A 20,959-nucleotide genomic window follows, 5' to 3' on the forward strand; every position below is an offset into this window, starting at 1 on the left:
AGCAAATCCAGATGTAATTCTTTTTGTCTCCATTCTGTAGCAGAAACCTGAGCTCCTCGCAACAATCAGCACGAATTCTACCCCCACCCACACCATTCCATTACCAGGCACATATCATAGTTTAGACTTATTGCAAATCATACTGTGTTCCCTGGTGAAAAATATTTCCTGCCATCCACCTACAGGAATTAGGTCCTCCAATCCAGAAGTCCTCTGTTATGGGGACAGAGAACACTAATTACTGAAAATAGGCCACTGGAAATGAGTGAGGCCAATCCTACTTCCAGTTTTTTAATCCCAAGCCAGTATGTGATAGCCATTGCGTAGTACTGCATAATGCTTTTTTGTTTTATATATATATACTGTATCCCGGAGGATACTGCCTCAGTTTTGCAGGATGTCATCCCCAGGCAGGTTTCTTAGCTGAGCCTTTAATATGCCATTCCAATGTGCCAGGAATTTTTATCAATTCTTTCTATGGTACATATTAGGACCATTGCATCTCAGGTATTCCCCAGTGGTTAAATGGTAACCATATAGTGTGACTCTTGGTCCAAAGGGACTGTTAGCCTGGATCCCATGTCTTTAAATCGGCTGTTCTGTAACCCCTTGCATAACAATGCTGGCAGAGGCACCAAAGGCAGGGAGAGTAAACTCATATCTGAGGTAGGTCTCAATTCTAGCAAGGATGAATTGCTGCCGCCCCTCCTTGATAGAACTCCACTGAAATCAACTTGCCATGAAGTGTCTGACTGGACTCCCCAGGGGATGATACCACATTAAATAATCAGAGTCAGTTTTTGCTACTGACAGGTTAGACAGCTAAGCCTGGGCAAGAGAGAGCCCATACTGCTGGGCGCATTCGCAGTCACCATCCCTGCTACGGAGATCGCTTGTACATGGGCCTTCTGATGCCAGCACAGACCTGACGCATATAGGGCCCTTGTGAATGTGTCACTTACACAGAAGGAAGCTATTCTGGTAATTAAACACCTCCATTTTATACTTTTTTATTACACAATTATGTGCCGTTTTTTTTTTTTTTTTCAGAGAGACATGCCCCATAAATCAATAGATTCCAAATTTGTCTTTCACAAACAATTGTAGACAGATCAGGTGAGTCACGCTACAAGGATCTCATCAATAAGGACTCTCTCAATAGTAAATAACAGCAGTGTGTTTGCTGGGAGGTCTTTCATTAACATGTCTGCAGCAAAACTGGACCAGGTGACCTTTCTTTCTTTCCTGGGGTACCCAAATCTCCTCCTCTCGCTTTGGATCCCACTCAAAGCTAACAGCCTTCAGAGTCACTCAATAAATGCATTGAAATAACATTCCCCAAAGCAGAATGTTCTACTACCCAAATCCCCAGAGAGGACCAGCAAGTACTGGCCTCTTTCTTAGTTATAATATCTTATCCTTTACCTTAGAGGGGATGTCCCAGCATGCCTAGCCCTCTGGACCCCTAAAATCTCCACTGATGTGGTAAGTCCATGCATCTCTGTAAGATTTATTCCCCACTCTCTATTATGCACGTGTCTTCGTGAGGAATTCAGAGTACTGGCCACTTACTGCCATGGTCTGGGTTCATTGTTGTCAGCAACATGCATATGTAGACCGGACTCACGTACCATAGAATATCAATATGGCCAAGGACTCAGGGCACTCACTTGTAACAGAGAGTGGGAGGATTAACATAATCATGTGTTTTTAAAAAAAATTTTATCTTAGATGTTGAAATATTTAGGGCATTTTATTAGCATGTCACAGAAGACACATCTAATTCATTAAGCCACAACAAGGAGCTGGGTGTGTTGATTTATTATAAGGTACAGAGACATCTTCTTAGCACCTAAGGACAGGAATGACTCAGTGAGGAACTTCAAAGAGGGAATAGAAAGCTCTTAGAACTTACCTTCTCTATTTTTTTTTCTCTTTATAGACATGTTTTCTCTCCTAAGTTCACATCGTGGAAAATATGGCCCCTGAATTTTCTATTGCTTTCTCATATGAGACCAGTTTAGAATGTTTTGATCCTGATTTGAAATTATTGGCCAAAGTGACAGTGATTTGCTCAGCTTGGGTTAGGTGCTTGCTCGCAGACTTGTTCACTATTGTTGGCTGATGGGGCAGGTACAAACGTAGATTGTGGGATTAAGTCCCTGTTCCTATACATATGGGGAGAGGTGAGGAGTTGTCAGAAAATGCGGACTAAGCAGGAAATGCAAAAGTCACATGCCTGTGAAGGGCACTGTATTTCACCAATTCTGAGATCAGAATGAAATCAGAGTGTGTTTTATAATTGGTGATTCCTTATCATCCTTGCTAGCCAGGTGGCCTTCAGCATTCTCTGCACACAACGTGGACTTGTTCACAGTAATTGACACTGTCTCTGCCTCAAAGGAAATATGTGTATTGTTTGACAAAAGCCTGATCCTTAGGGGAAGAAAATGAAATGGCATTTTAGAGTCCCTCAAAGAAACATGAAGGGAAAGGGGTTTTCCTCATATCGGAATAACTCCCCCAGGGCACAGGAAAAGAGAAGAGAAGGTATGACTGGCTAAAAGTCACCAGAAATAGTGCCCCAGGACCCCTACCTAATACACCAAGCACATTACTCCCTGTGAACATGTACACAGCTACAAGCAAGCAGAAATGTGCAGTGGCTTGGTTGTTATTCTCAGCAGCATGACTGGATAAATGGAATCCCGCAGCATTTCAGGATAAAAACCATGAAAAAGAACTTTGAGGAAGGAATATATGCTCTGAAAACCTACCGTCTGTCCTCTTTGATGAGATCAAGAGTGAGCCAGCATCAGCACTTACTGAATGTGGGTCAGTGGCTTGAGAAAAACCTCAGGGACAAAAGGAGAACTGTCTATGGGCAATGGTGCATCTTCAAAGCTTTGGACAACATGAAGGACAAAATCATATAGAAAAATAAAGATACTAAGAGTTTTCAAAAAGCGATTTGCAAGAGTAGGAGTTTAAGTATGAGTAAGTTTACAGAATACTTAACCAATCTGTGTAGTTTATTTTATTTTTTCATGTATGTTTTAAATGTGATACATAATGAAAAGGCTGTACCTAAGTAAATTTAAAAGAGCTTTCTCAATAGGAAGTAAACACTCATAAGTGATAAGAAAGTGATTAAAAACTTTGAGTGGTGTATTTTCTTTCGTGTAATACGTGAAATAATAGCGTGTCTTGCAATGGATGTCTTACAATTCTTAGAATGAAAGAAATCTGGTATTTAATTTGCTTAGTCAAAAGAAAGTATTTTTGTCTCATACTATAGCTTCTCAATCAGTTTAATGTTATATTTTGATTGAAAATATATTACAAACATTGTTGTAGTGACTAAATCTTATCAAGTTAAAATTAGTCAAATGATAAATTGCTTTGGCCCCTTACTGGGTGAGGGAGACTTCAAAGGGTCTTCTGTCAGATGGTGTGTTCATCTGAGAAATATGTACTTTTTATTTGTAGTGTATCTGGAGTTTTCTAGAGCCTCTCTGGCCAGAGAATAGTGTTACCTTGGTTTTAAAAAATGTACTAATGCATTTTATCTTTTTTCAGGTTTTTCATGTCTCTTTATGGCGTTTAATGAAAAAAGCCCAAATAGCAAAACTTCCTCCCAACCTCAAATTTGCCTTCCGTGCTATGGTTTTGGACTTGGACTTACTCGATTCTTCTCTGGAAGAGGCTTCTTTAGGTACTGATTAATTTGAGATATTTATGTGGCAAAGGAACTCCTAGCCTTAGAGAGGCTAAATAATTGGAGGAAAGATCACTGACAATTTTGGGGGAGTAGGTGGAATAAGTATGAACAGTTGTTGAGGTCCAGCTATGCTTGAGAAGCCTAAATGTTCCCAAAGGTCTGATGTGTGTCCCCTCTTCTGCACATTTCCAGGGAAGCCTAGAATTTCCTAGTTTTACTTTTTCCTGACCTGGAAAAGTATGACAGTCACTAATCTATACAGTACCGCCTGAGGAATTCTGGGAAGATTCTCTGATCTAAGTAACCCTCATTTCTTCATCTTCCAATGCTCCATTCCCACCATTTTAAGAGAACCTGCTTGCTGTCACAGAGAAATCAGTAACAGTTCACTCTCAGTGTCCATACTGTGTCAATATTTAGTGTTTCCCTTCTCCAGAATGTTTATAGTCTAAAAAACGACCACCTGCAGAAGAACACAGTTAAATGTAAGAACCCATCTGTCACTGTGGTGCTGTATATATTGGAGGGCTTTAATAGTTAACGGCATTGAGAACTGAGGTGGAGATGACATGTAAATTTCAGTCCAAAGTTTGTTTTTCTCTTTCCAGAGGAATGGGTAGATATTAAATATAACGTGCCAACAAGTGATAAAGACTATTTTTCTGAGGAAATAGCAGCGGCAATTAAAATCCAAGCCATGTGGAGAGGGACATATGTCAGATTGCTTATGAAAGCCAGGGCACCAGGTATAATCTTTCAATCATTTATAAAATGAAATTGCATCTGTAGAGGTGAGTATTTGTTTACGTGTTAACAGAAAGATTTTTAGAGTCATTCTACTTTATGGCTCAGCTAATCTTTATTTTACATTCTATAAACACTGAAATCCCTTGAGTTCAGGATGCATGTCAGTACACTCATGCTCTTGTTCCTGGAATTTAGTGCAGTGCCTGCCACCAAAGAAGGACACAACAAATACTTGTTGAAAAAAATGAATGAATGAGTGAACAGCTCTATTTTACCAATCTATTTTATGTTCTTTAAAAACAGGAAACAGTCCTTTTTCTCCATACCTCCCCAGTGCCTAGCAGAATGCTGCTGCAGTCAGTTTTAGTGAAGTCATAGATAGTTTAAGATTTCTAGACCATTTTTCAAAGGATTGAATGATAGAATAAGTGAATGAATAAATTAATTAATTGAAGAAGCTTCCATATATGTCCACGATGACATATGCCTTCTAAATGTATTATTATATTTATTAAATCAAATATATTTGTGTATATGAAATAAACTATTTTGTGAGCAGGTCTATCTTATCAGCTCAAAAATAAAACACTGCAGAGGCAAAAGTTGCATTCAATTGTTTTCATTCTGCTATTGTTGTTATTTTTATAGAAAAAGCCTTGCCTCCAATGGATTTCTCTGAGTATACTGAAACATTTTGCTGTAAAAACGTCTCTGAAACATTTAATGAGAAACATTGAAATGTTAATCTAAGCAGTAAAAACTAGATACAGAAATGTAAAACAAACTATGTTGCATATTTTCGTGATAGAAAAAGATTACTGTTGCTTGATTTTTATATTTTTTTCTATCAGAAAAAATAATCATAAATCCATCAAATTAAATATGTGGTAAAATACACTTCTTGTTGTCTCTATATGCTATAAAAATCGTATTCATACAATAATTTTTTCTCTTTATAAAGGCAAAAATGAGCAGCTTAATAATGTCTTAAGAGCATTTGCATTCTCTCACTCAACACTTTTACTGAATAACTCTTGCATGCACAGCACTGTTCTAGATTCTGCCTTTACAGAAATTAAGAAAATTGACAAGGTTTCTGCTCGGAGGAATCGTGTTCTACTGATGACAGGCATACAATAGAAAGTAAATGTATTAAGGTACTAATGTCAGATACCGGTAAGTACTATGAAGACATTAAGATAGGATAATCAGGAAAAAAAAAAAAAAAGCCAGTTTCTGACATGTTAAATTTGAGACACTATGGATTTGCTTTTTTTTTTTTTTTTTTTTGCTAGATCATCGACTCTTAAGCCATTTGTGGATTATGCTTTAGATTAAGCTTCAGTGAGATCCTATTAGCCACTGCTTTGTACAAAAAAAAATTGGAAGGATTTTTTTTTTTTTGGATATAAGAGGTTTCATAAGGATTTCTACTGTGAAAAGTGACCTCCTGATGTAAACTCTTTGATAAGTATCTTCAGTTAGATCAAAGAGAGTGTTCTGATTTTTAAGCCAAAGATGAAAGGAAACAGCATAAAATGGGAAGCAGAGCTCTCGACTATAGGTTCATAGCTTTATATTTGAAATACAGTTTTGTTGCCAGTCAATCTATGACTTTGGATATCATCTTACTTGAGACTTTCAACTCCTTCAACTGTAAAAGGAGGGCTTAGAACAAGATGGTTTTTCAGGCACCTTCCAGCTTTTATATTGCTACTTTTTATTGTTATTTTTTAGACACAAAGGAAAATATCAGTGTTGCAGATACTCTTCAGAAAGTCTGGGCTGTACTGGAACAGAATATAGAACATTATGCAATTTCTCTCCTAAGGTAAAGCCGTGTAATGCTATTTTTTATTGCATTATTTTGGTATCCTTCAAGTTCTAGTTCAAATGCTACCGTATTCATTGAGTTTTCCCTAATCCCTATAGCTAGAAACACACCACTGCTTCTGAACTTTTACTCATTTCACACTCATTACTTTTTGTTTGTCTTCATTGCACTTATCTAAAATTCTAAACAGAAAACCTCTGAGAAGCAAAACCGTTTTTTGAAATCTTTTGGTCCTAAGGAGACCAGAGTTAGAGTTTAGGACCTGCTAAGGAAGGGGACTCCAGTAAACAATTAAAGTTGTCAGTTGAAATCCCTGGAGGGCAACATTCTAGAAACTGAGACAAGTGTGAAGTAGACTGAGCTTTAGGAAAACTGCATTCTAACCAGAAACCAAGTTCAGGGCAGGATACTCTGAAGAAACTAAGAGAAAATTATATACATATGAAAGAAGCAGACCATCTGGTGATGTAAGAGTTAGCAGATCAAATCTCTAAAGGTAACTATTATGGAAATGCCCAAGAAAACAAAGAATAAAGAAAGAGAAAATAGATTAAAAGGTTAGATGAATAAAGCACAGTCAAGTGGAAATTACATAAATGAGATTTTTAACAACTGAAATTTTAAACTTCTTAATGGGTTTAACAGCAGCAGATCAGGCAAAATAGAGAAAGAGATTAGTGAACTGGGAGATAGGGCAATAGAAAAGTTTCCAACTGAAGCATAGGAGAAAATAAATAGAAGACAAGGGAAGAGCTAAGGGACATGTGGAACACACTTAGAAAGTCTAGTATTTGTATAATTATAGTCCCAGAATGTAAAAGGATAATAGCTGATAAATTTCTGAAACTGATCAAATACATCAACCTGTATTTTCAAAAGATTCTTCATGCAGACTCCACGTAGGAAGGACACAAAGACTCATCATAGTTAAAATGCTTAAATTCAAAGGCCAAAAGATAAACCTTCAAAGTAACCAGAGCAATAAGACATACTATTTTCAAAGGACAATCGGACTAATAGCTATGGGTGGTAATAAATCCACACCCTTAGCAATGCAAAATGCAGGAGTTGGATAAAGGGTTTTAAAGGGTTCTTGGGTTCTGGCATTACTGCAGAAATGGTAAAAGTAATCATCTAGGTAAAACTCTGGTAGGGCTAGGATGCATAATATACTCTCTAGCAATATGCTAATAGATCAACTAGTGAATTTAAGAAATCAGATTACTCTTACACATCTTCCAGAGAAAAGGAAAAAAGAGGAAACATTTACCACATTGGAATCTAAAAAAGAAAAAAAAAAGGATGCTATGAACTCATCTACAAAACAGAAACAGACTCACAGACATAGTAAACAATCTTACGGTTACCGGGGAAAGGGGATGGGAAGAGATAAATTTGGGAGTTTGAGATTTACAAATGTTGGCCACTATATATAAAAATAGATTTTAAAAATTTCTTCTGTATAGCACAGGGAACTATGTTTAATATCTTATAATAACCTTTAATGAAAAAAGTATGAAAATGAATATATGTATGTGTATGCATGACTGGAACATTGGGCTATACACTAGAAATTGACACAATGTAACTGACGGTACTTAAATTAAAAAAAAAAATATATATATATGTATATATATATATGTGTGTGTGTATATATATATATATATCACATTCAATGAGACCAAAAGAAAAAAACAAGACCTAATGCTAACCCCAGTTCTACTAATTATCAGATGTGTGACCTGCGGTAAGTTTCTTATCCTCTCTGAAGTTAATTTTTTTTTCATCTGTGATATAAGGATAATAATACTTACCTCAAAGTACTGTTCCTTTATAAATATTGCTACTATTGTTACTACTGCATGGGTAATTTTGAGGTCCTGAGAGCCTAGCCTTGCATTCTCAGATCTTACGGGGCACCACTTCTCCAAGCTGACTTTGGGCAAGGCTCAGTTTACCAATATAACTTTCTCTCTGTCCTAGGATGCAAAGTTAAAACTAAATCTTTCTGTCAGGGATACATCCCTCTCTAGGTCATTCAGGACATTCCACATGGTACATCAGGTTTGTGATGGTCCTATACTCATTAGAATTTCCTAAAGTGTATGAAAAATAGTAGAATGTATGATGAGAATGGAAACAGTCTGGAAAGCCTTTAAATTCTATCTTATCTTAGAATGGTGGCAGGTCCCATCATTCCCAGTTCCCTATGTGACCTGCTTAGTTCCTGAGTTGGCTCAGCCAACACCCACATTTAGACTCGGCCAGTCCCTGTGTGATTGACAGTGGTGCTCTGTACTGACAGATCATCACGTTGTAGTTCCTAGTGAGGATGATCAGGTTATTTATCATCCAAACTGGGACACTCCGACAGGGGAAGAGGGAGCACTATTAATAATTACGCCAGGGCTCTGAGCATAAACCAGGACTGCCCCAGGCGAACCAGAATATATAATTACTCTGGTCTTTGTTTTTGTCATTATTTTCAAAAGCTTTTAAAAATCCCTTCAGATATAAACCTATCGTTTTCCTTCCACCATCAAAGACCAGTGAGCAAATGGAGCAGCTGAACCCTATTCTCTCACCGTGAGGAGCTCTATGGCTTTGCTTCCCACTGACAGTACAATTAAACCAGCCACCTTCTGGAAGCCAAGAACACCTCTAGCTCTGTCTGGACCTCTAATAGAGAACCATTGTCTATGGCCATTTATAGCTTCCATCCCAGCTAATACCCAAGACGTTATACAAGAGACCTTAAATTCCTGATGCTAGTAAGGCTGGTTCTGGTTCCCGGCAGAGTGGGAGGTACAAGACCCAGATGATCTCTCTCATCACTTCCATCATGTTCTGGAATATGCCACAGCCTTCCAGGGGGCAAACATGGAGAAACCTCAGTTGCACACACCCCTCCCTCAGGCACCAGAAATAAAGTAGCAGGAAAACTCTGGCGCTCTCCCCTTCGTCATAACCTGTGTTTTAGGGCTTTATTTCAGTCGTCTTTTCTAAATTCATTCCTCACTTTAAATTCCATTCTAGTATTGATTTTCTGCATCAACCCCAGACCTTCAGCAGCTCCCACCCAGTTTTGTTGCTAGTTTGCCTGCTTCTAGTTTTCTCATCTTATAGCTTGAATTTTGGTTCTAATTTCCCACCTATAAACTTCAGTTACTCCCTAGATCAGGAGTTAGGTTCTCTGTGAACTAAGAACTTCAGATAATTTGGGGCACCTTTGAGAGACGTCTTTCATGGTTGACCTGGAATGGGCTCCTCTGCCTGGGTGCCACATACCATGAGCCTTCCTTTTAAAGAAGGACTCAATCCAGCCAACAATGAACTGCAATATTTTATGCTATTTTTTTTGCCTATTTCTTTTTTTTAATGGAATTTATTTTAAAAGTTGCTTTTGCTATTGGTACTTACATTATTTTTGCATTTATAGATTAATGTTTAAAAGCAAGTGCAGGTCTATGGAATCTTACCCATGCTATCAAGATGAAGACACTAAGATTGCTTTTACTGACTATACAGTGACTTATGCAGACCAACCACCAAATACTTGGTTTATAGTATTCAGGTGAGGCTATCATATGTTAGCAAGTGATTTCACCCTTAACTGGCATGAAATAGTTATATACATAGAGCTTTATTTGTGATAGTAGTAAAAATATGAACATTTAAGTTGCTTTCAGAGCTTAAAATTTCTTCCATATCTGCTATGCATAAATGAGATTATAGAAAATTTTATTCATATTTCTTTAAACAATATATGAGGAATGTGAACTTAATTATTAGGTCTTTTTATGAGTATGGTAAACATAATATAATAAATTTATATACTTTCAGTATATAAATAAATCATTTAAATTCTGAGCAATAGCATATTAGGTAAAAGTCACAAATTACTTATAAAATGGGTTTCTTAAAGGGTATGCATTTACATGACCAAACAGTATATTAGTAATAATTTTAAAGGAAAACAATGTGTGTACATTTAAGTTATTTGCAACTTTAAACTTTTTTATTTCTTAGCATCAAACCTGATTTTGAACTTTCTTTGTGACTTGTGTCAAGGGAAAGTTCACGCTTTTGTCATTACAGAGAAACATTTTTAGTTCCTCAAGATATGATTTTGGTTCCCAAAGTATATACTACACTTCCAGTCTGTATGCTCCACGTTGTTAACAATGACACAATGGAACAAGTGCCAAAGGTGTTCCAAAAAGTGGTGCCTTATCTTTATACTAAGAACAAGGTAGGTGTAAAATTTATTCTCCCCATGTAATAGAATGACAGTGAGAAGCCAGCACCCTGAGAGGTTCCAGGAGAAGTTAGAACAGATGTGTTTTCAACCTGCGTAATAAAGGAATAGGGTCCTGGTCTTCTCTGCAGTAGTTTCACGTGTTTGACAGCAAGAGGTACTTAACGTGAGTGCTAGAACGTTCACCTTTTTACCCACTTCTTATCTTTATTCCAAAGAAAATATGACAAAAGGAAAACATTAGAAATCCCCATAATTAAAATCATAAAATCATACAAACTCCTAAAATGAAAATGGAGGTAGAGAGCACATGTAGTCCTGTTCCCTAAACCAGATCAGCAGGCTGTGTCAGTTTCTCACTGGCTTCTTTATTCCATTCCTAAATATGTCAGAACATTGTGATTACACAGCCACTCTCCCCACCCCCAGCCTTTCCTAGGGCTACCCAGATTCCTTCAAGCATAGACACTCCTGGAACATTTCTCCTGCTGAATGACAGACCCTGATCTTTGATATTCACTCGAATCATGTTGTCTCTCTTTATTTTAATCTCATTTTTGAGTTTCTAGTCATTTCTTCTAAGAGAAAAAGCATGTTTTTCACTTTAAATTCCACTTGTTCATTGTTGATCTACTTTAGAGATTTTAGAGTTTTAGGAAACTTTTAAAAAACCAGGGCAATTTATATCTATATATAGAAATATGTGGGTATATATAAGTATTTTTAAAACTTTCTATTTTACTAGTGAGTTTTATCACTATTTCATTATAATTAGGAAATTCTCATATATTTTATTAAAAATTTGTAACTTTTTCCATTATTTTTCATGAGGTACAAACTTTCTCAATATTCCACTGATTTTACTAAATTTGAAGATATTATCAAATTATAAATTAGACTTACGTTAGTTTTAGTTATCTTAATTTTACACATTTAATTCACATTTACTTTTTATTAGAAAATCTGACAGTATTTTTGTGTTCAGTTGTATATATTTAGAATTATATCCTTAAATGTAATTTTTAAAAACTTAAAATCAGTGCACCAATTTATCATTTTTCTAATTGCTTTTGAAAAAGTATTTATATTATACTTGAAAATGGAATAATATGCTAGTAAAAGTTAATTTCTATACATCAAACATATACTTACAAACTGAATTTATTTGACTCTAATACAATTTGACCCTCCATACAACTTCTTTTTGCAGTATATTTATTCTCCTCTGTGTCCTAGTAAATAGCAATTTATTAAAAATTACACTGTGGGAAACATATTGATAAACTTTGCCTCTCTCCAGCAGAATATCTTGGGTTAAACCAAACACTACAGGAGGCAACTGGTTTTTTTGTTAACAAACTCATCTTCACACTAGTAATAATTGATGGGTTTTTTAAAATGTTTGTCAAGTCTGACCTAGCTTTCCTTTTGAATACAAAAATTTTAGGTCAACTTTTTCCAGTGTATGTCCACTGAGCATACAGTATCTAAGGTTAAAATAGAAATAAAACATAAGGTTACACAGTTAATTCTTCGGAATTGCTTGATGTATTTTTTTCATAATTTTTTGAAGACCATAACCTGTGATTTGTAATACTTACCTACAAGGTTTCTCAGTATTCGGTACTTTATAATATTACTCTTTTATTCCAGAGTCTTGAAGTCATTTACAATAACCAGGTCCTCTCTTAAAATCCTACCACTGAGTTAGCTTTAGACTTTCACTTACCAATATCTATCTTACCATTTTATCAATCTTTTATTCTCTCTCAGAATTGTTTTCTGAATCTAAAGAAGCACAAAATCAGAGTTGTGTAGTTTTGTTTTGCTTCTTTAATACATTAATACCACAAGCTCAAATAATAACAAAAATAGCAATAAATCTGCACTTTGCAGGTAAAAGTACTTTAGCATACATGATTTGTCTTCCTTCTGTCCTTGCCCCAAACATAACGTCAGAAGTCCTTACGGATGTTGAAATTCTGATCTCATTATGAGTATTGGAATTTTGATTAATATTCCTGGATTTTTATTGCAATGTCATGAATTCATTCTGTCTTGTATATTTTGAATTTTTGTTTCTGGAATTCTAAACACATCGGAGGGCTTCCTCTGCATCAGAGAGCAACTGGAGTACAAATCTATATTTTTCTGCCTTGTTAGAAGTGTCTGGAATGATAAACTCAGAATTACTTTGAATTTTTGTATGTTATCACTTTCCCAGGTCCCTTAAATGCTTCTTTTCTCCTATGTAAAGAGCTCATCTCCAGACTCATACCTGGGCTCCATGGAACCAGATCTGCTGCTGATTTCATAGCCTTACCTGCCAAGTGTCATCCCAAGGGAACTGCATTTCCATCACCTCTTCTTCCTTTTTCATCTCATATTTAGAAAGATGATTCTAAGACAAGGAAATCAAGTAGGAAGCTATTGGGCTAATCCAGGGTGATACAATGATAAAAGATCTCCCTTGGGAAGCATTAGAAGGAATCATAGTAATCCTCTACACAGTTAAGCACCATTTTATAGCTAGGGAACCATTCAAACAAAAGTGTTAGTTTTCCATTTTCTCCCAAAACATGTAAGGTGACACTTTTTAAAAGGGATTTTAAAACATAATGCTAGTGATTTGTCAATTATTGAGAAATTTTGGGGTCTTTAAGTATATGAAGATAATAAAGTATTTTAATACTGTGAAACCATGTATTGTACCTTTGAGAGACTAACAACAATATAACTTCCATGTAATTCTTCTTTCCTATAGAAAGGATATACATTCGTGGCTGAAGCTTATACTGGTGACATGTATATGCCGTCATCACGATGGAAACTGCGCCTAATTGGTTCTTATCATCCACTCCCATTCTTGTGTCGAGACCCTCCTTGTAACACCTTTGCCATAAAGGAAATCAGAGATTACTACATACCCAATGATAAGAAAATCGTATTCAGGTATGTGACAGAAAGGAAATCCATTCCTTTTAAAATGTTAATGTTCTTGCTATATTAAATATTTCACCTTAAATGTAAATATTTTATTTTAAATATTAATATTATTTAAAATAATAAATTCTGTACTAAAATTCTGAGTGAATTTTGAGCTTCAATTTTATACTCTTTTCGAGAGTAGTGTGATTGTATAAATGTTTATTTAAGATCAAGCCTATGTTGCATGTAAGGATAATATTTTCTTAGTCCTCTTCTTATTTGATTTTCACTAAATATTCTTCATAACACTCCTTCCTCTGAATACTCTTTCTTTTTTCTGCTCCATCTCTGACTGTTCTCTTGTAATTCTCTTGTGTGGGTTTCTCCTCTGCCAACTCATCCTTCTCTCCATGTTTATCTGTATATTCTCCATGAATAGCCGCATCATGGACCCCACTCTCTTTCATTAATCAGCACTTTTGATTCTAATTCCCACGTATTTCTCATCTCTATGCACTCCCCTTTATTATCAATGTCAGTTCACCACTTCAGGGCCTTATTATATTTTGTTTATAGAAATGCTGTTTCTGGAATCCATGTCTCCCTTATATCCACTTTTCCTCTTACTCTCTCTTTCTCTCTCTCTTCCTTATTCATTTACACATCCACGTTTACTACCAGAGTAGTTACCTTTCTAACACAGACATTTAAATATGTGATTTCTCTTCCTTAAAATTTTTGACAACTTGCCATTGGCTGTAGGATAAAATCCAAGCCACAAACTCTCATGCCCAGCCAACCCAACAACATGGCACACTGTCTCGGTGGAGCTAAGGACCAACTCCTGACATATATGTGATATGATTTTATCTTGCTCGTGCCTTTCTTCTGTCTTATTATATCCTGTCTCTATTTCTCCACCTAGCAAAATTTAATACTCTTAATGATAATTTTCAACAGTCAAATCTTTTGCACTTAAACCTCCAAATATAATTAGTTGATCCTGGTCATGTTTCTATATATAGTCTTTTGTTCTTTCTGAGAATATGACATATCAGGTTTTATCTGGTTAATTTCACATCAGCCTCCATGCAAATTAACATCTATTGGAGGTAGGAACCATGTCTTATAAAAGACATATTGATAAATGCCTGATACATAATTGGCCTTCATTAAATAATGTTAAATGTTCGTTAAATGTTATTAAATGAGTTGCTAGAACACTTGTCTTCTCTTTTTCATATATATTGTTTTACACGGAAAATTTGGAAAATATTAAAATGTATTATTAAGGAAATAAAGATCACCCATAATCAAACAACCTAGAAACAATTATTGTTAGTATTCTGTACTATTTCTTAGATACAGTTTAACATTATTAAAATAATAACATAATTAAAGTTTTATAATCTGACCTTTTTACTTAACATTATGGTATTAACATTTCCAATGCCATTAAGACATTTTGTGAATTGTTTTTCATGATTATCTAATAATCACTTATATGAATATGTAAGACATTTGGTTATTGGTTTCTCCTATTGTTACAAATTTCCTTTTCTACTTTTTCTATAGTATTAATAGAGATGTGATAGGTATATTTTGTTGTAAATATTAAATAAATTTTCTGATTATTGTCTAAGGATTTATTATTTTAAAGAGATTATATGTTTTAAAGACACCATACATGTTGGTAAGTTGGCTTTCAAAGGGGAAACCTAAGTCTTTTTGACAATATGTACATAAATAACAATTCATTGTAATCTGGCTGATTTGTCCCTATTATTCTTATTTATTTGTTCTTTAAAACATTTTTCCTTTTAACAAACATGCACACATTTTTGTAATGAAAAATAACAACAAAATTAAATTACCGAACAATATATACTGTATATCTCAAATATATTTCTTATGTTTATATTTGTTTATGTATTTTGTATATAGGTAAAAGTTTAGAGAAAATACTAAATGTAAACCCATAAACTGAGGGCAGTAGAAAGGTTGAAGAAATCTCTTTCTAATCTGTCTGTTTCTTGTAATATATTTGCTTACTGCCTATTAGAAAGAAAGCAAAAAAAAAAAATGGAGAGAAGGAAGGAAATGTGGCAGTAACTAAAAATAACAACTGTGATGAAGTGTTTTAACTACTGTGATAGGAAACCACTGTGTCACATAGCAGGACCACTAATAGACTCAGATGTGATATTGAACCAAATGTCTAAATTTGTCCCAGTAGCTGGTCCCAAAGCTGTCAAGCTGCGTAGGGGAAGGTGAGGAGAGAACAGCATGACCAGCCCATGTGAAAGCTCAGAAATTAAAGAGTATCTGACCTTTTCAGGGGCCTAAAGGCATTTGTTCTGTTTGCAGAGTGGGGTTCTAGGGTGCTATAGCAGGCAGTAAGACACAGAGGTTGGCAGGGCCCTTTCCTGAAGGACCTCATAAGGCAAGAGATTTAGATTTTGCCATAGAGACAATGAGATGCTACTGAGGGTTTTAAGAAAAGTAGCATTCATAGACTTGTGTTAAAACATTATGTCTGCAAAGTATGACTTGAAAAAGCATTCTAAATATAATTTCTAAGAACAGAAAAAAATGTTAGAACTGTATTATTGTGAAGTTATATGTAATCGTAAAAGGTACAGACTATGAAATAAAGCTCACTCAGAAGACTGCAGTGTGTTGAATGGACAAAGGGGAACAACTGGGATCAGGGAAGGAAACCAGACAGACAGACGCTTCAGAATACTCCAGGTGTGTGATCCTGGCAACCTGAAATAAGTCAGTGTGTTAGTCCATGAGGGCTGCCGTGACAAAGGCCACAAGCTGGCAAAGTAGACGTCTTAACAGAAACTTACTGTCTCACAGTCCTGGATGCTAGAAGCCTGAAATCAAAGTGTCAGCTAGATTGGTTCCTCCTGAGGGCTGTGAGGGAGAAAATACTCCAGGCTTTCTGCCAGCTTCTAGGGGGTTCTGCCGACTGGCATTCTTTGACTTGCAGATTTGTCATGGTGGTCTTCGAGCTCATCTTCACACAGCATTCTCCTTATGTCTCTATTTCCAAATTTCCCCTTTTTATAACGACCTCATTTTAACTTGATTATCTCTGGGAGATAGTATCTCAAGGAATGATGACATTGTGTGGTGCTCGGGGTTAGGACGCCAACATAAGTTTAATAGGGGGACACAGTTTAACCCATATCAGGCAGTGACAGTGAGCCCAGAGAGAAGAGAAAGATTTTAAGATATCAAGGAAGTAAAACTGACAGCCTTGGTTGGTTGGGACCCTTGGGATTTGACTTGGAGGACTGTTGGGCAGTGTCATTTACCTAGATAGGTTACAGGAAGAGGACCCCATTTGCCAGTTGAGCAACAGAAAGACCATTAATTCACTTCTAGGTGTTCAGTATGGTAAACCAGTGAAGTGTCCCTGTGACACTGCATGGGGAGTCGGGTTGGAGACATAGATTTGGAAATCATTATTTTGTTTCTGCTCATGGAAGCACCCAGGGAAGTTTGTACAAAGAGGATCGGATCCAGGACAGAATATTAAGATTCTCTGACATTTATGGGAATGTCAAAGTGAAAGAAGTCTAAAATAAATCACCCCTAAAATAGGAGGTACAAAAGTTGTTATGCTCATAGGGGAAAAAGTTTTTGAAAAAGAGAAAATGAGGGTTGATTCAACCTTGTCAAATTCTCCTGAGAGGTCAGGGAGGATGAGAACTGAGGTTTCTGTAGGGTGGTGACGAGCTTCCAGAAACTGGCAAGAGCAAGTTGAGCACCTTGGCTGGGGGCAAAATGAACTGTCGTGAGGAGTGGGAGGGGAGGAGCCGAGGACAGTGCAAGTGGACAACTCTCCTTAGATTGTGAGCTGGGGAGTGAAATAGAGCTGAGGCTGGATGGCAGGATTGACTGAAGATTTTTTTCTTTTTTTTTTTGGTTTGTATTTTGTTTTGATTTGATCTGTTTTTAAATGGGTGAGACCTGCGCAGGCACAAAAGCCAATGACCAGGAGGAATACAGTGGGGAAATTTAAGATACAGAAGAGAGAAGATAGTCAGAAAAGCAAATTTCTAGAAAAGCTGAAAGTTTATAGGGTCTTGAGCATTTGCAAGGATTCACCAAAAATAGGAGAAAGCCCCCTAAACAGGAAACCTCTTCAACTACATTAAGGAAGGAGATGGGAAGGAATTAGATTTCACATTTCCAGTCTTTCTGCAAGACGTTCCCAACTGCCGTGGTTAAAAGGTGAGAGTGCAGGTGACAGGTACTACTTTTGATTTCTCTGTATTTTTGTGAATCAAAGAGAACGTTGTTACCAGCGAAATTTTGAAAACTACTGCTAGGTGTGCTCTTTGTCTGACTGGAGAGGAGGGTGTCATGGTTCGATGTGGCAGTAGTTTGCAATCTATAAAGTTTTATAAGTGAATGCTTATCATATCTAAACAAAAAGTTACATTTCCTGTTTGGCCTGTGATGATAATAAACTTCCTATACTTACTTCATTTTACCATAGCGTATTGGGATCTTTCGCCAAAGTCTTTATTTCCAGGATTTTAGCTGACTTTACAAAGTGGTTTTATTTGTAGATTATCATATCAGCAAATGATACAGTTTCCTTTATTGATTTGAGGGAAAGAACAACATCCTGGCTTCTAAAGGTGAATGTTTTTCTTTATAGGTATTCACTTAAGGTTGCATTACCACATCCTGTTACCATACAGGTGCGCATGTCCAAACCAGATGCGTTCATCAAGCTACAGATCCTAGAAAATGAAGAAGTTATCGTGAGCGCAACTGGGAAGGGCCAAGCTATAATTCCAGCAATTAACTGCTTGGGGGGTGAGAAAGCCTTGAGCTCCCAGTGTAAGTGTGACTTTTAAAATTGGTTATTTAGTTTCATAAACAGATATTGATGTTTATGTAACTGATTTTAAAAATGTTTTCAGATAAAATAGCAGGTAAAGATTTAAATCATTAAAATTTGATATCCCTAGTGAAATATTTTTTAACAACTATTGCATTTGTGTGCCAAATTAGTCTCAAGATCAATAGAATTGTTATAACTATTCTTTAAAGATTTTCTTATTACATGAGCCTTCTTAGATTTCTGAATAAAAAATAGATTTTTACTATTTTGAAAGAGTTTTTCTCTTCTTTTATTCCCAATTCATTATTTTTAGAAGATATTCTACTTATTAAAATTAAAGGAAACTTTAAAATTACTAAAGTTACTACTTGCAATGTAATAGTTACAAGAGCTTTTAATTAATAAAATAAAATTAGTTCTGAAATAATGGACAACAGTGATACTGCGAGACATATTCAGTTATTTTAATAACTTGATTCTGACTATAAAAATAACATATGCGCAATGTAGAAAATTTGAAAAATAGAAAATTATAGACAAGGCAACAGGAAAGCCCTTGTATAAGCATGCTATCCAGAAAAAAATACTATTAGTGTTTTAGCTTTTTATGCCTCCACTGTCCTTTTACGCATTCTCATGTCAAACAAAACTAGGATTTTACCAGTTTTGATCATTGGCATTTCTTCTTAAAATTCTAACTTTTTCTTATTTGTAGCATTGGTTGGAATCCCCAAACCTATGCTAAATAAATATACTTCCTTTTCTTAAATAGGAAGGCTTATAGCATTTACCATTAAGTATTATGTTTGTTGTTGACTTCTAATAATTGCCCTGTGTAACATTTAAGAAATTTTTCTCTATTGATAGATAAGAATCTTAATATGGAATGAATTTGGAACTTTACTAATTACTTTTTTTGTTGTTTATAGAAATCATCAAATTTTACCCCTTTGAATTTCATAATTTTTAATTAGAATAATTCTTGAAATAAAAACTATTCGTCTTTGATGTTTTAATACAATCCTATGTGTAGAATACACTATTTTATTTAGTTTGTTAAATTATATTACTAACTGTATATCTTTTTGGGTGTTTTCCTCTCTGTGTGTGCACTACTTTTTTCAGGTTCTCAAGTTAGAATTATGACAAATTTTTGAAATTAATTTGGAAAATTTCTTATTTTGGAAGCCATTTAAACACTACAGAAATCATTTTTTTTTTAAGTTTTAAAGTTTAGTTTTAATTATCTTTTTAACAATTTCAATGGTTATTTTTCAGACTTTCTTTCATTTTTGCAATATATATTTTTATTTAAAAGTGACAGTTTCATCTAGGATTTCAAAAGTAACTGCTCGTATTTATATACAAGATTCTTTAAAAATTTGTGAAGTTCTTCATAATTATTTCTAAATATTATTTTTATTTGTGTTTTTTAAAATATATTCTTTATCAGCCTTTTCAGATGTTTCCCTGTTTTTTCCTTAGAATGAACTCTTGGACTCATTAATCAAGCCTAATAGCTTTTTCACATTTGTAATCTATCGATCAATATTTATATTATCTTTAAAATTTTTCCTCTACTTTAAAAATTTAGTCTAATGTTCTTTATTCTAGCTTCACCAGTTGAAAGTTTAGTGTATGTCTTAAGTCTTGTTTTTAAATAAACATATTGATATACAATTTTCTAAGTATAGCTGTATATTACATTTAATAGCAAGCTACAATGCCCATTTTCTGTGTAATATTGTTATAGTGGGCCATAGTCAATGATTTAATTTGGTTTTCTCTTTAACTTTGTAACATTTTAGTATTTTTATAATTTTGAAATAATTGTTTTGGCTAGTCTTTTGTTGTTAATACATAATTAAATTTTAAGGAGTTAGTATGGCTTATGTATCTTCTATTTTGAGGATTGGATAGATGTTCTTCCTGTGGCCTGATTCAAATTAGTTTTGGTTGGGGTTACAATGAGGTTTATAAAAAACACTTATGCTTTATTTTGGAGGTAAATAACTTGATGTCAGAATACATACACACACATATACATACTCTCTAATAAAAATAAAATGCTAACTGTGATGCTTAAAAATTTCAATTTTCATTTTATCTTATTGGTATGTAAGTTTCTGTGAAAAATACATTAAGATCTCCTACTTTCTTTGTAAAATGTGTAGAACTTTATCTCTAATATTTTTCACTTCACATATTTCTATATTATGTTGCTAGTTGCATGAAGTTCTACATTTACTTTATATATATTTATCTGTTACATTTTTTAAATGAATATAAAGCAACCTTTTTTCACCTTTATAGGTGGTCTGATATTAACACTGATTCTTTCATTTGTTGTCATTTGCTTGTTCATTTGGGTTCATGCATCTAGTTTTTCAACTTGTCTCTTATAAATTGGTATTTTTTCCTATTCAGTTCAGGATTCTAGTCTCTGAAATGAGATAATGCAATCCATTTACATTTATTTTGATAATATACTTTTTCTGAATCTTGCCATCATGTTTTATTTTAAAATTGATTATATTTTCTAGCTGACTTTTGCATAACTATGTGATGGCCAGGACTCCTGAACTCTCATTAATCCCGATA

General features: G+C 34.9%; 1 protein-coding gene across 1 annotated transcript in view; it reads left to right on the forward strand.

The window, feature by feature from the left end:
* ADGB (androglobin) overlaps nucleotides 1-20,959 on the forward strand; it is a 147,584-nt gene that overhangs the window by 88,006 nt on the left and 38,619 nt on the right. The window contains exons 21-27 of the mRNA XM_032485112.1: nucleotides 3,580-3,715; nucleotides 4,330-4,467; nucleotides 6,206-6,299; nucleotides 9,742-9,876; nucleotides 10,401-10,554; nucleotides 13,325-13,512; nucleotides 18,170-18,354. Coding sequence (XP_032341003.1) covers nucleotides 3,580-3,715; nucleotides 4,330-4,467; nucleotides 6,206-6,299; nucleotides 9,742-9,876; nucleotides 10,401-10,554; nucleotides 13,325-13,512; nucleotides 18,170-18,354 — 1,030 coding nt within the window. The remainder of the gene's footprint in view (nucleotides 1-3,579; nucleotides 3,716-4,329; nucleotides 4,468-6,205; nucleotides 6,300-9,741; nucleotides 9,877-10,400; nucleotides 10,555-13,324; nucleotides 13,513-18,169; nucleotides 18,355-20,959) is intronic.

Source organism: Camelus ferus, chromosome 8, assembly GCF_009834535.1.
Source record: "Camelus ferus isolate YT-003-E chromosome 8, BCGSAC_Cfer_1.0, whole genome shotgun sequence".
Taxonomy (NCBI): domain Eukaryota; kingdom Metazoa; phylum Chordata; class Mammalia; order Artiodactyla; family Camelidae; genus Camelus; species Camelus ferus.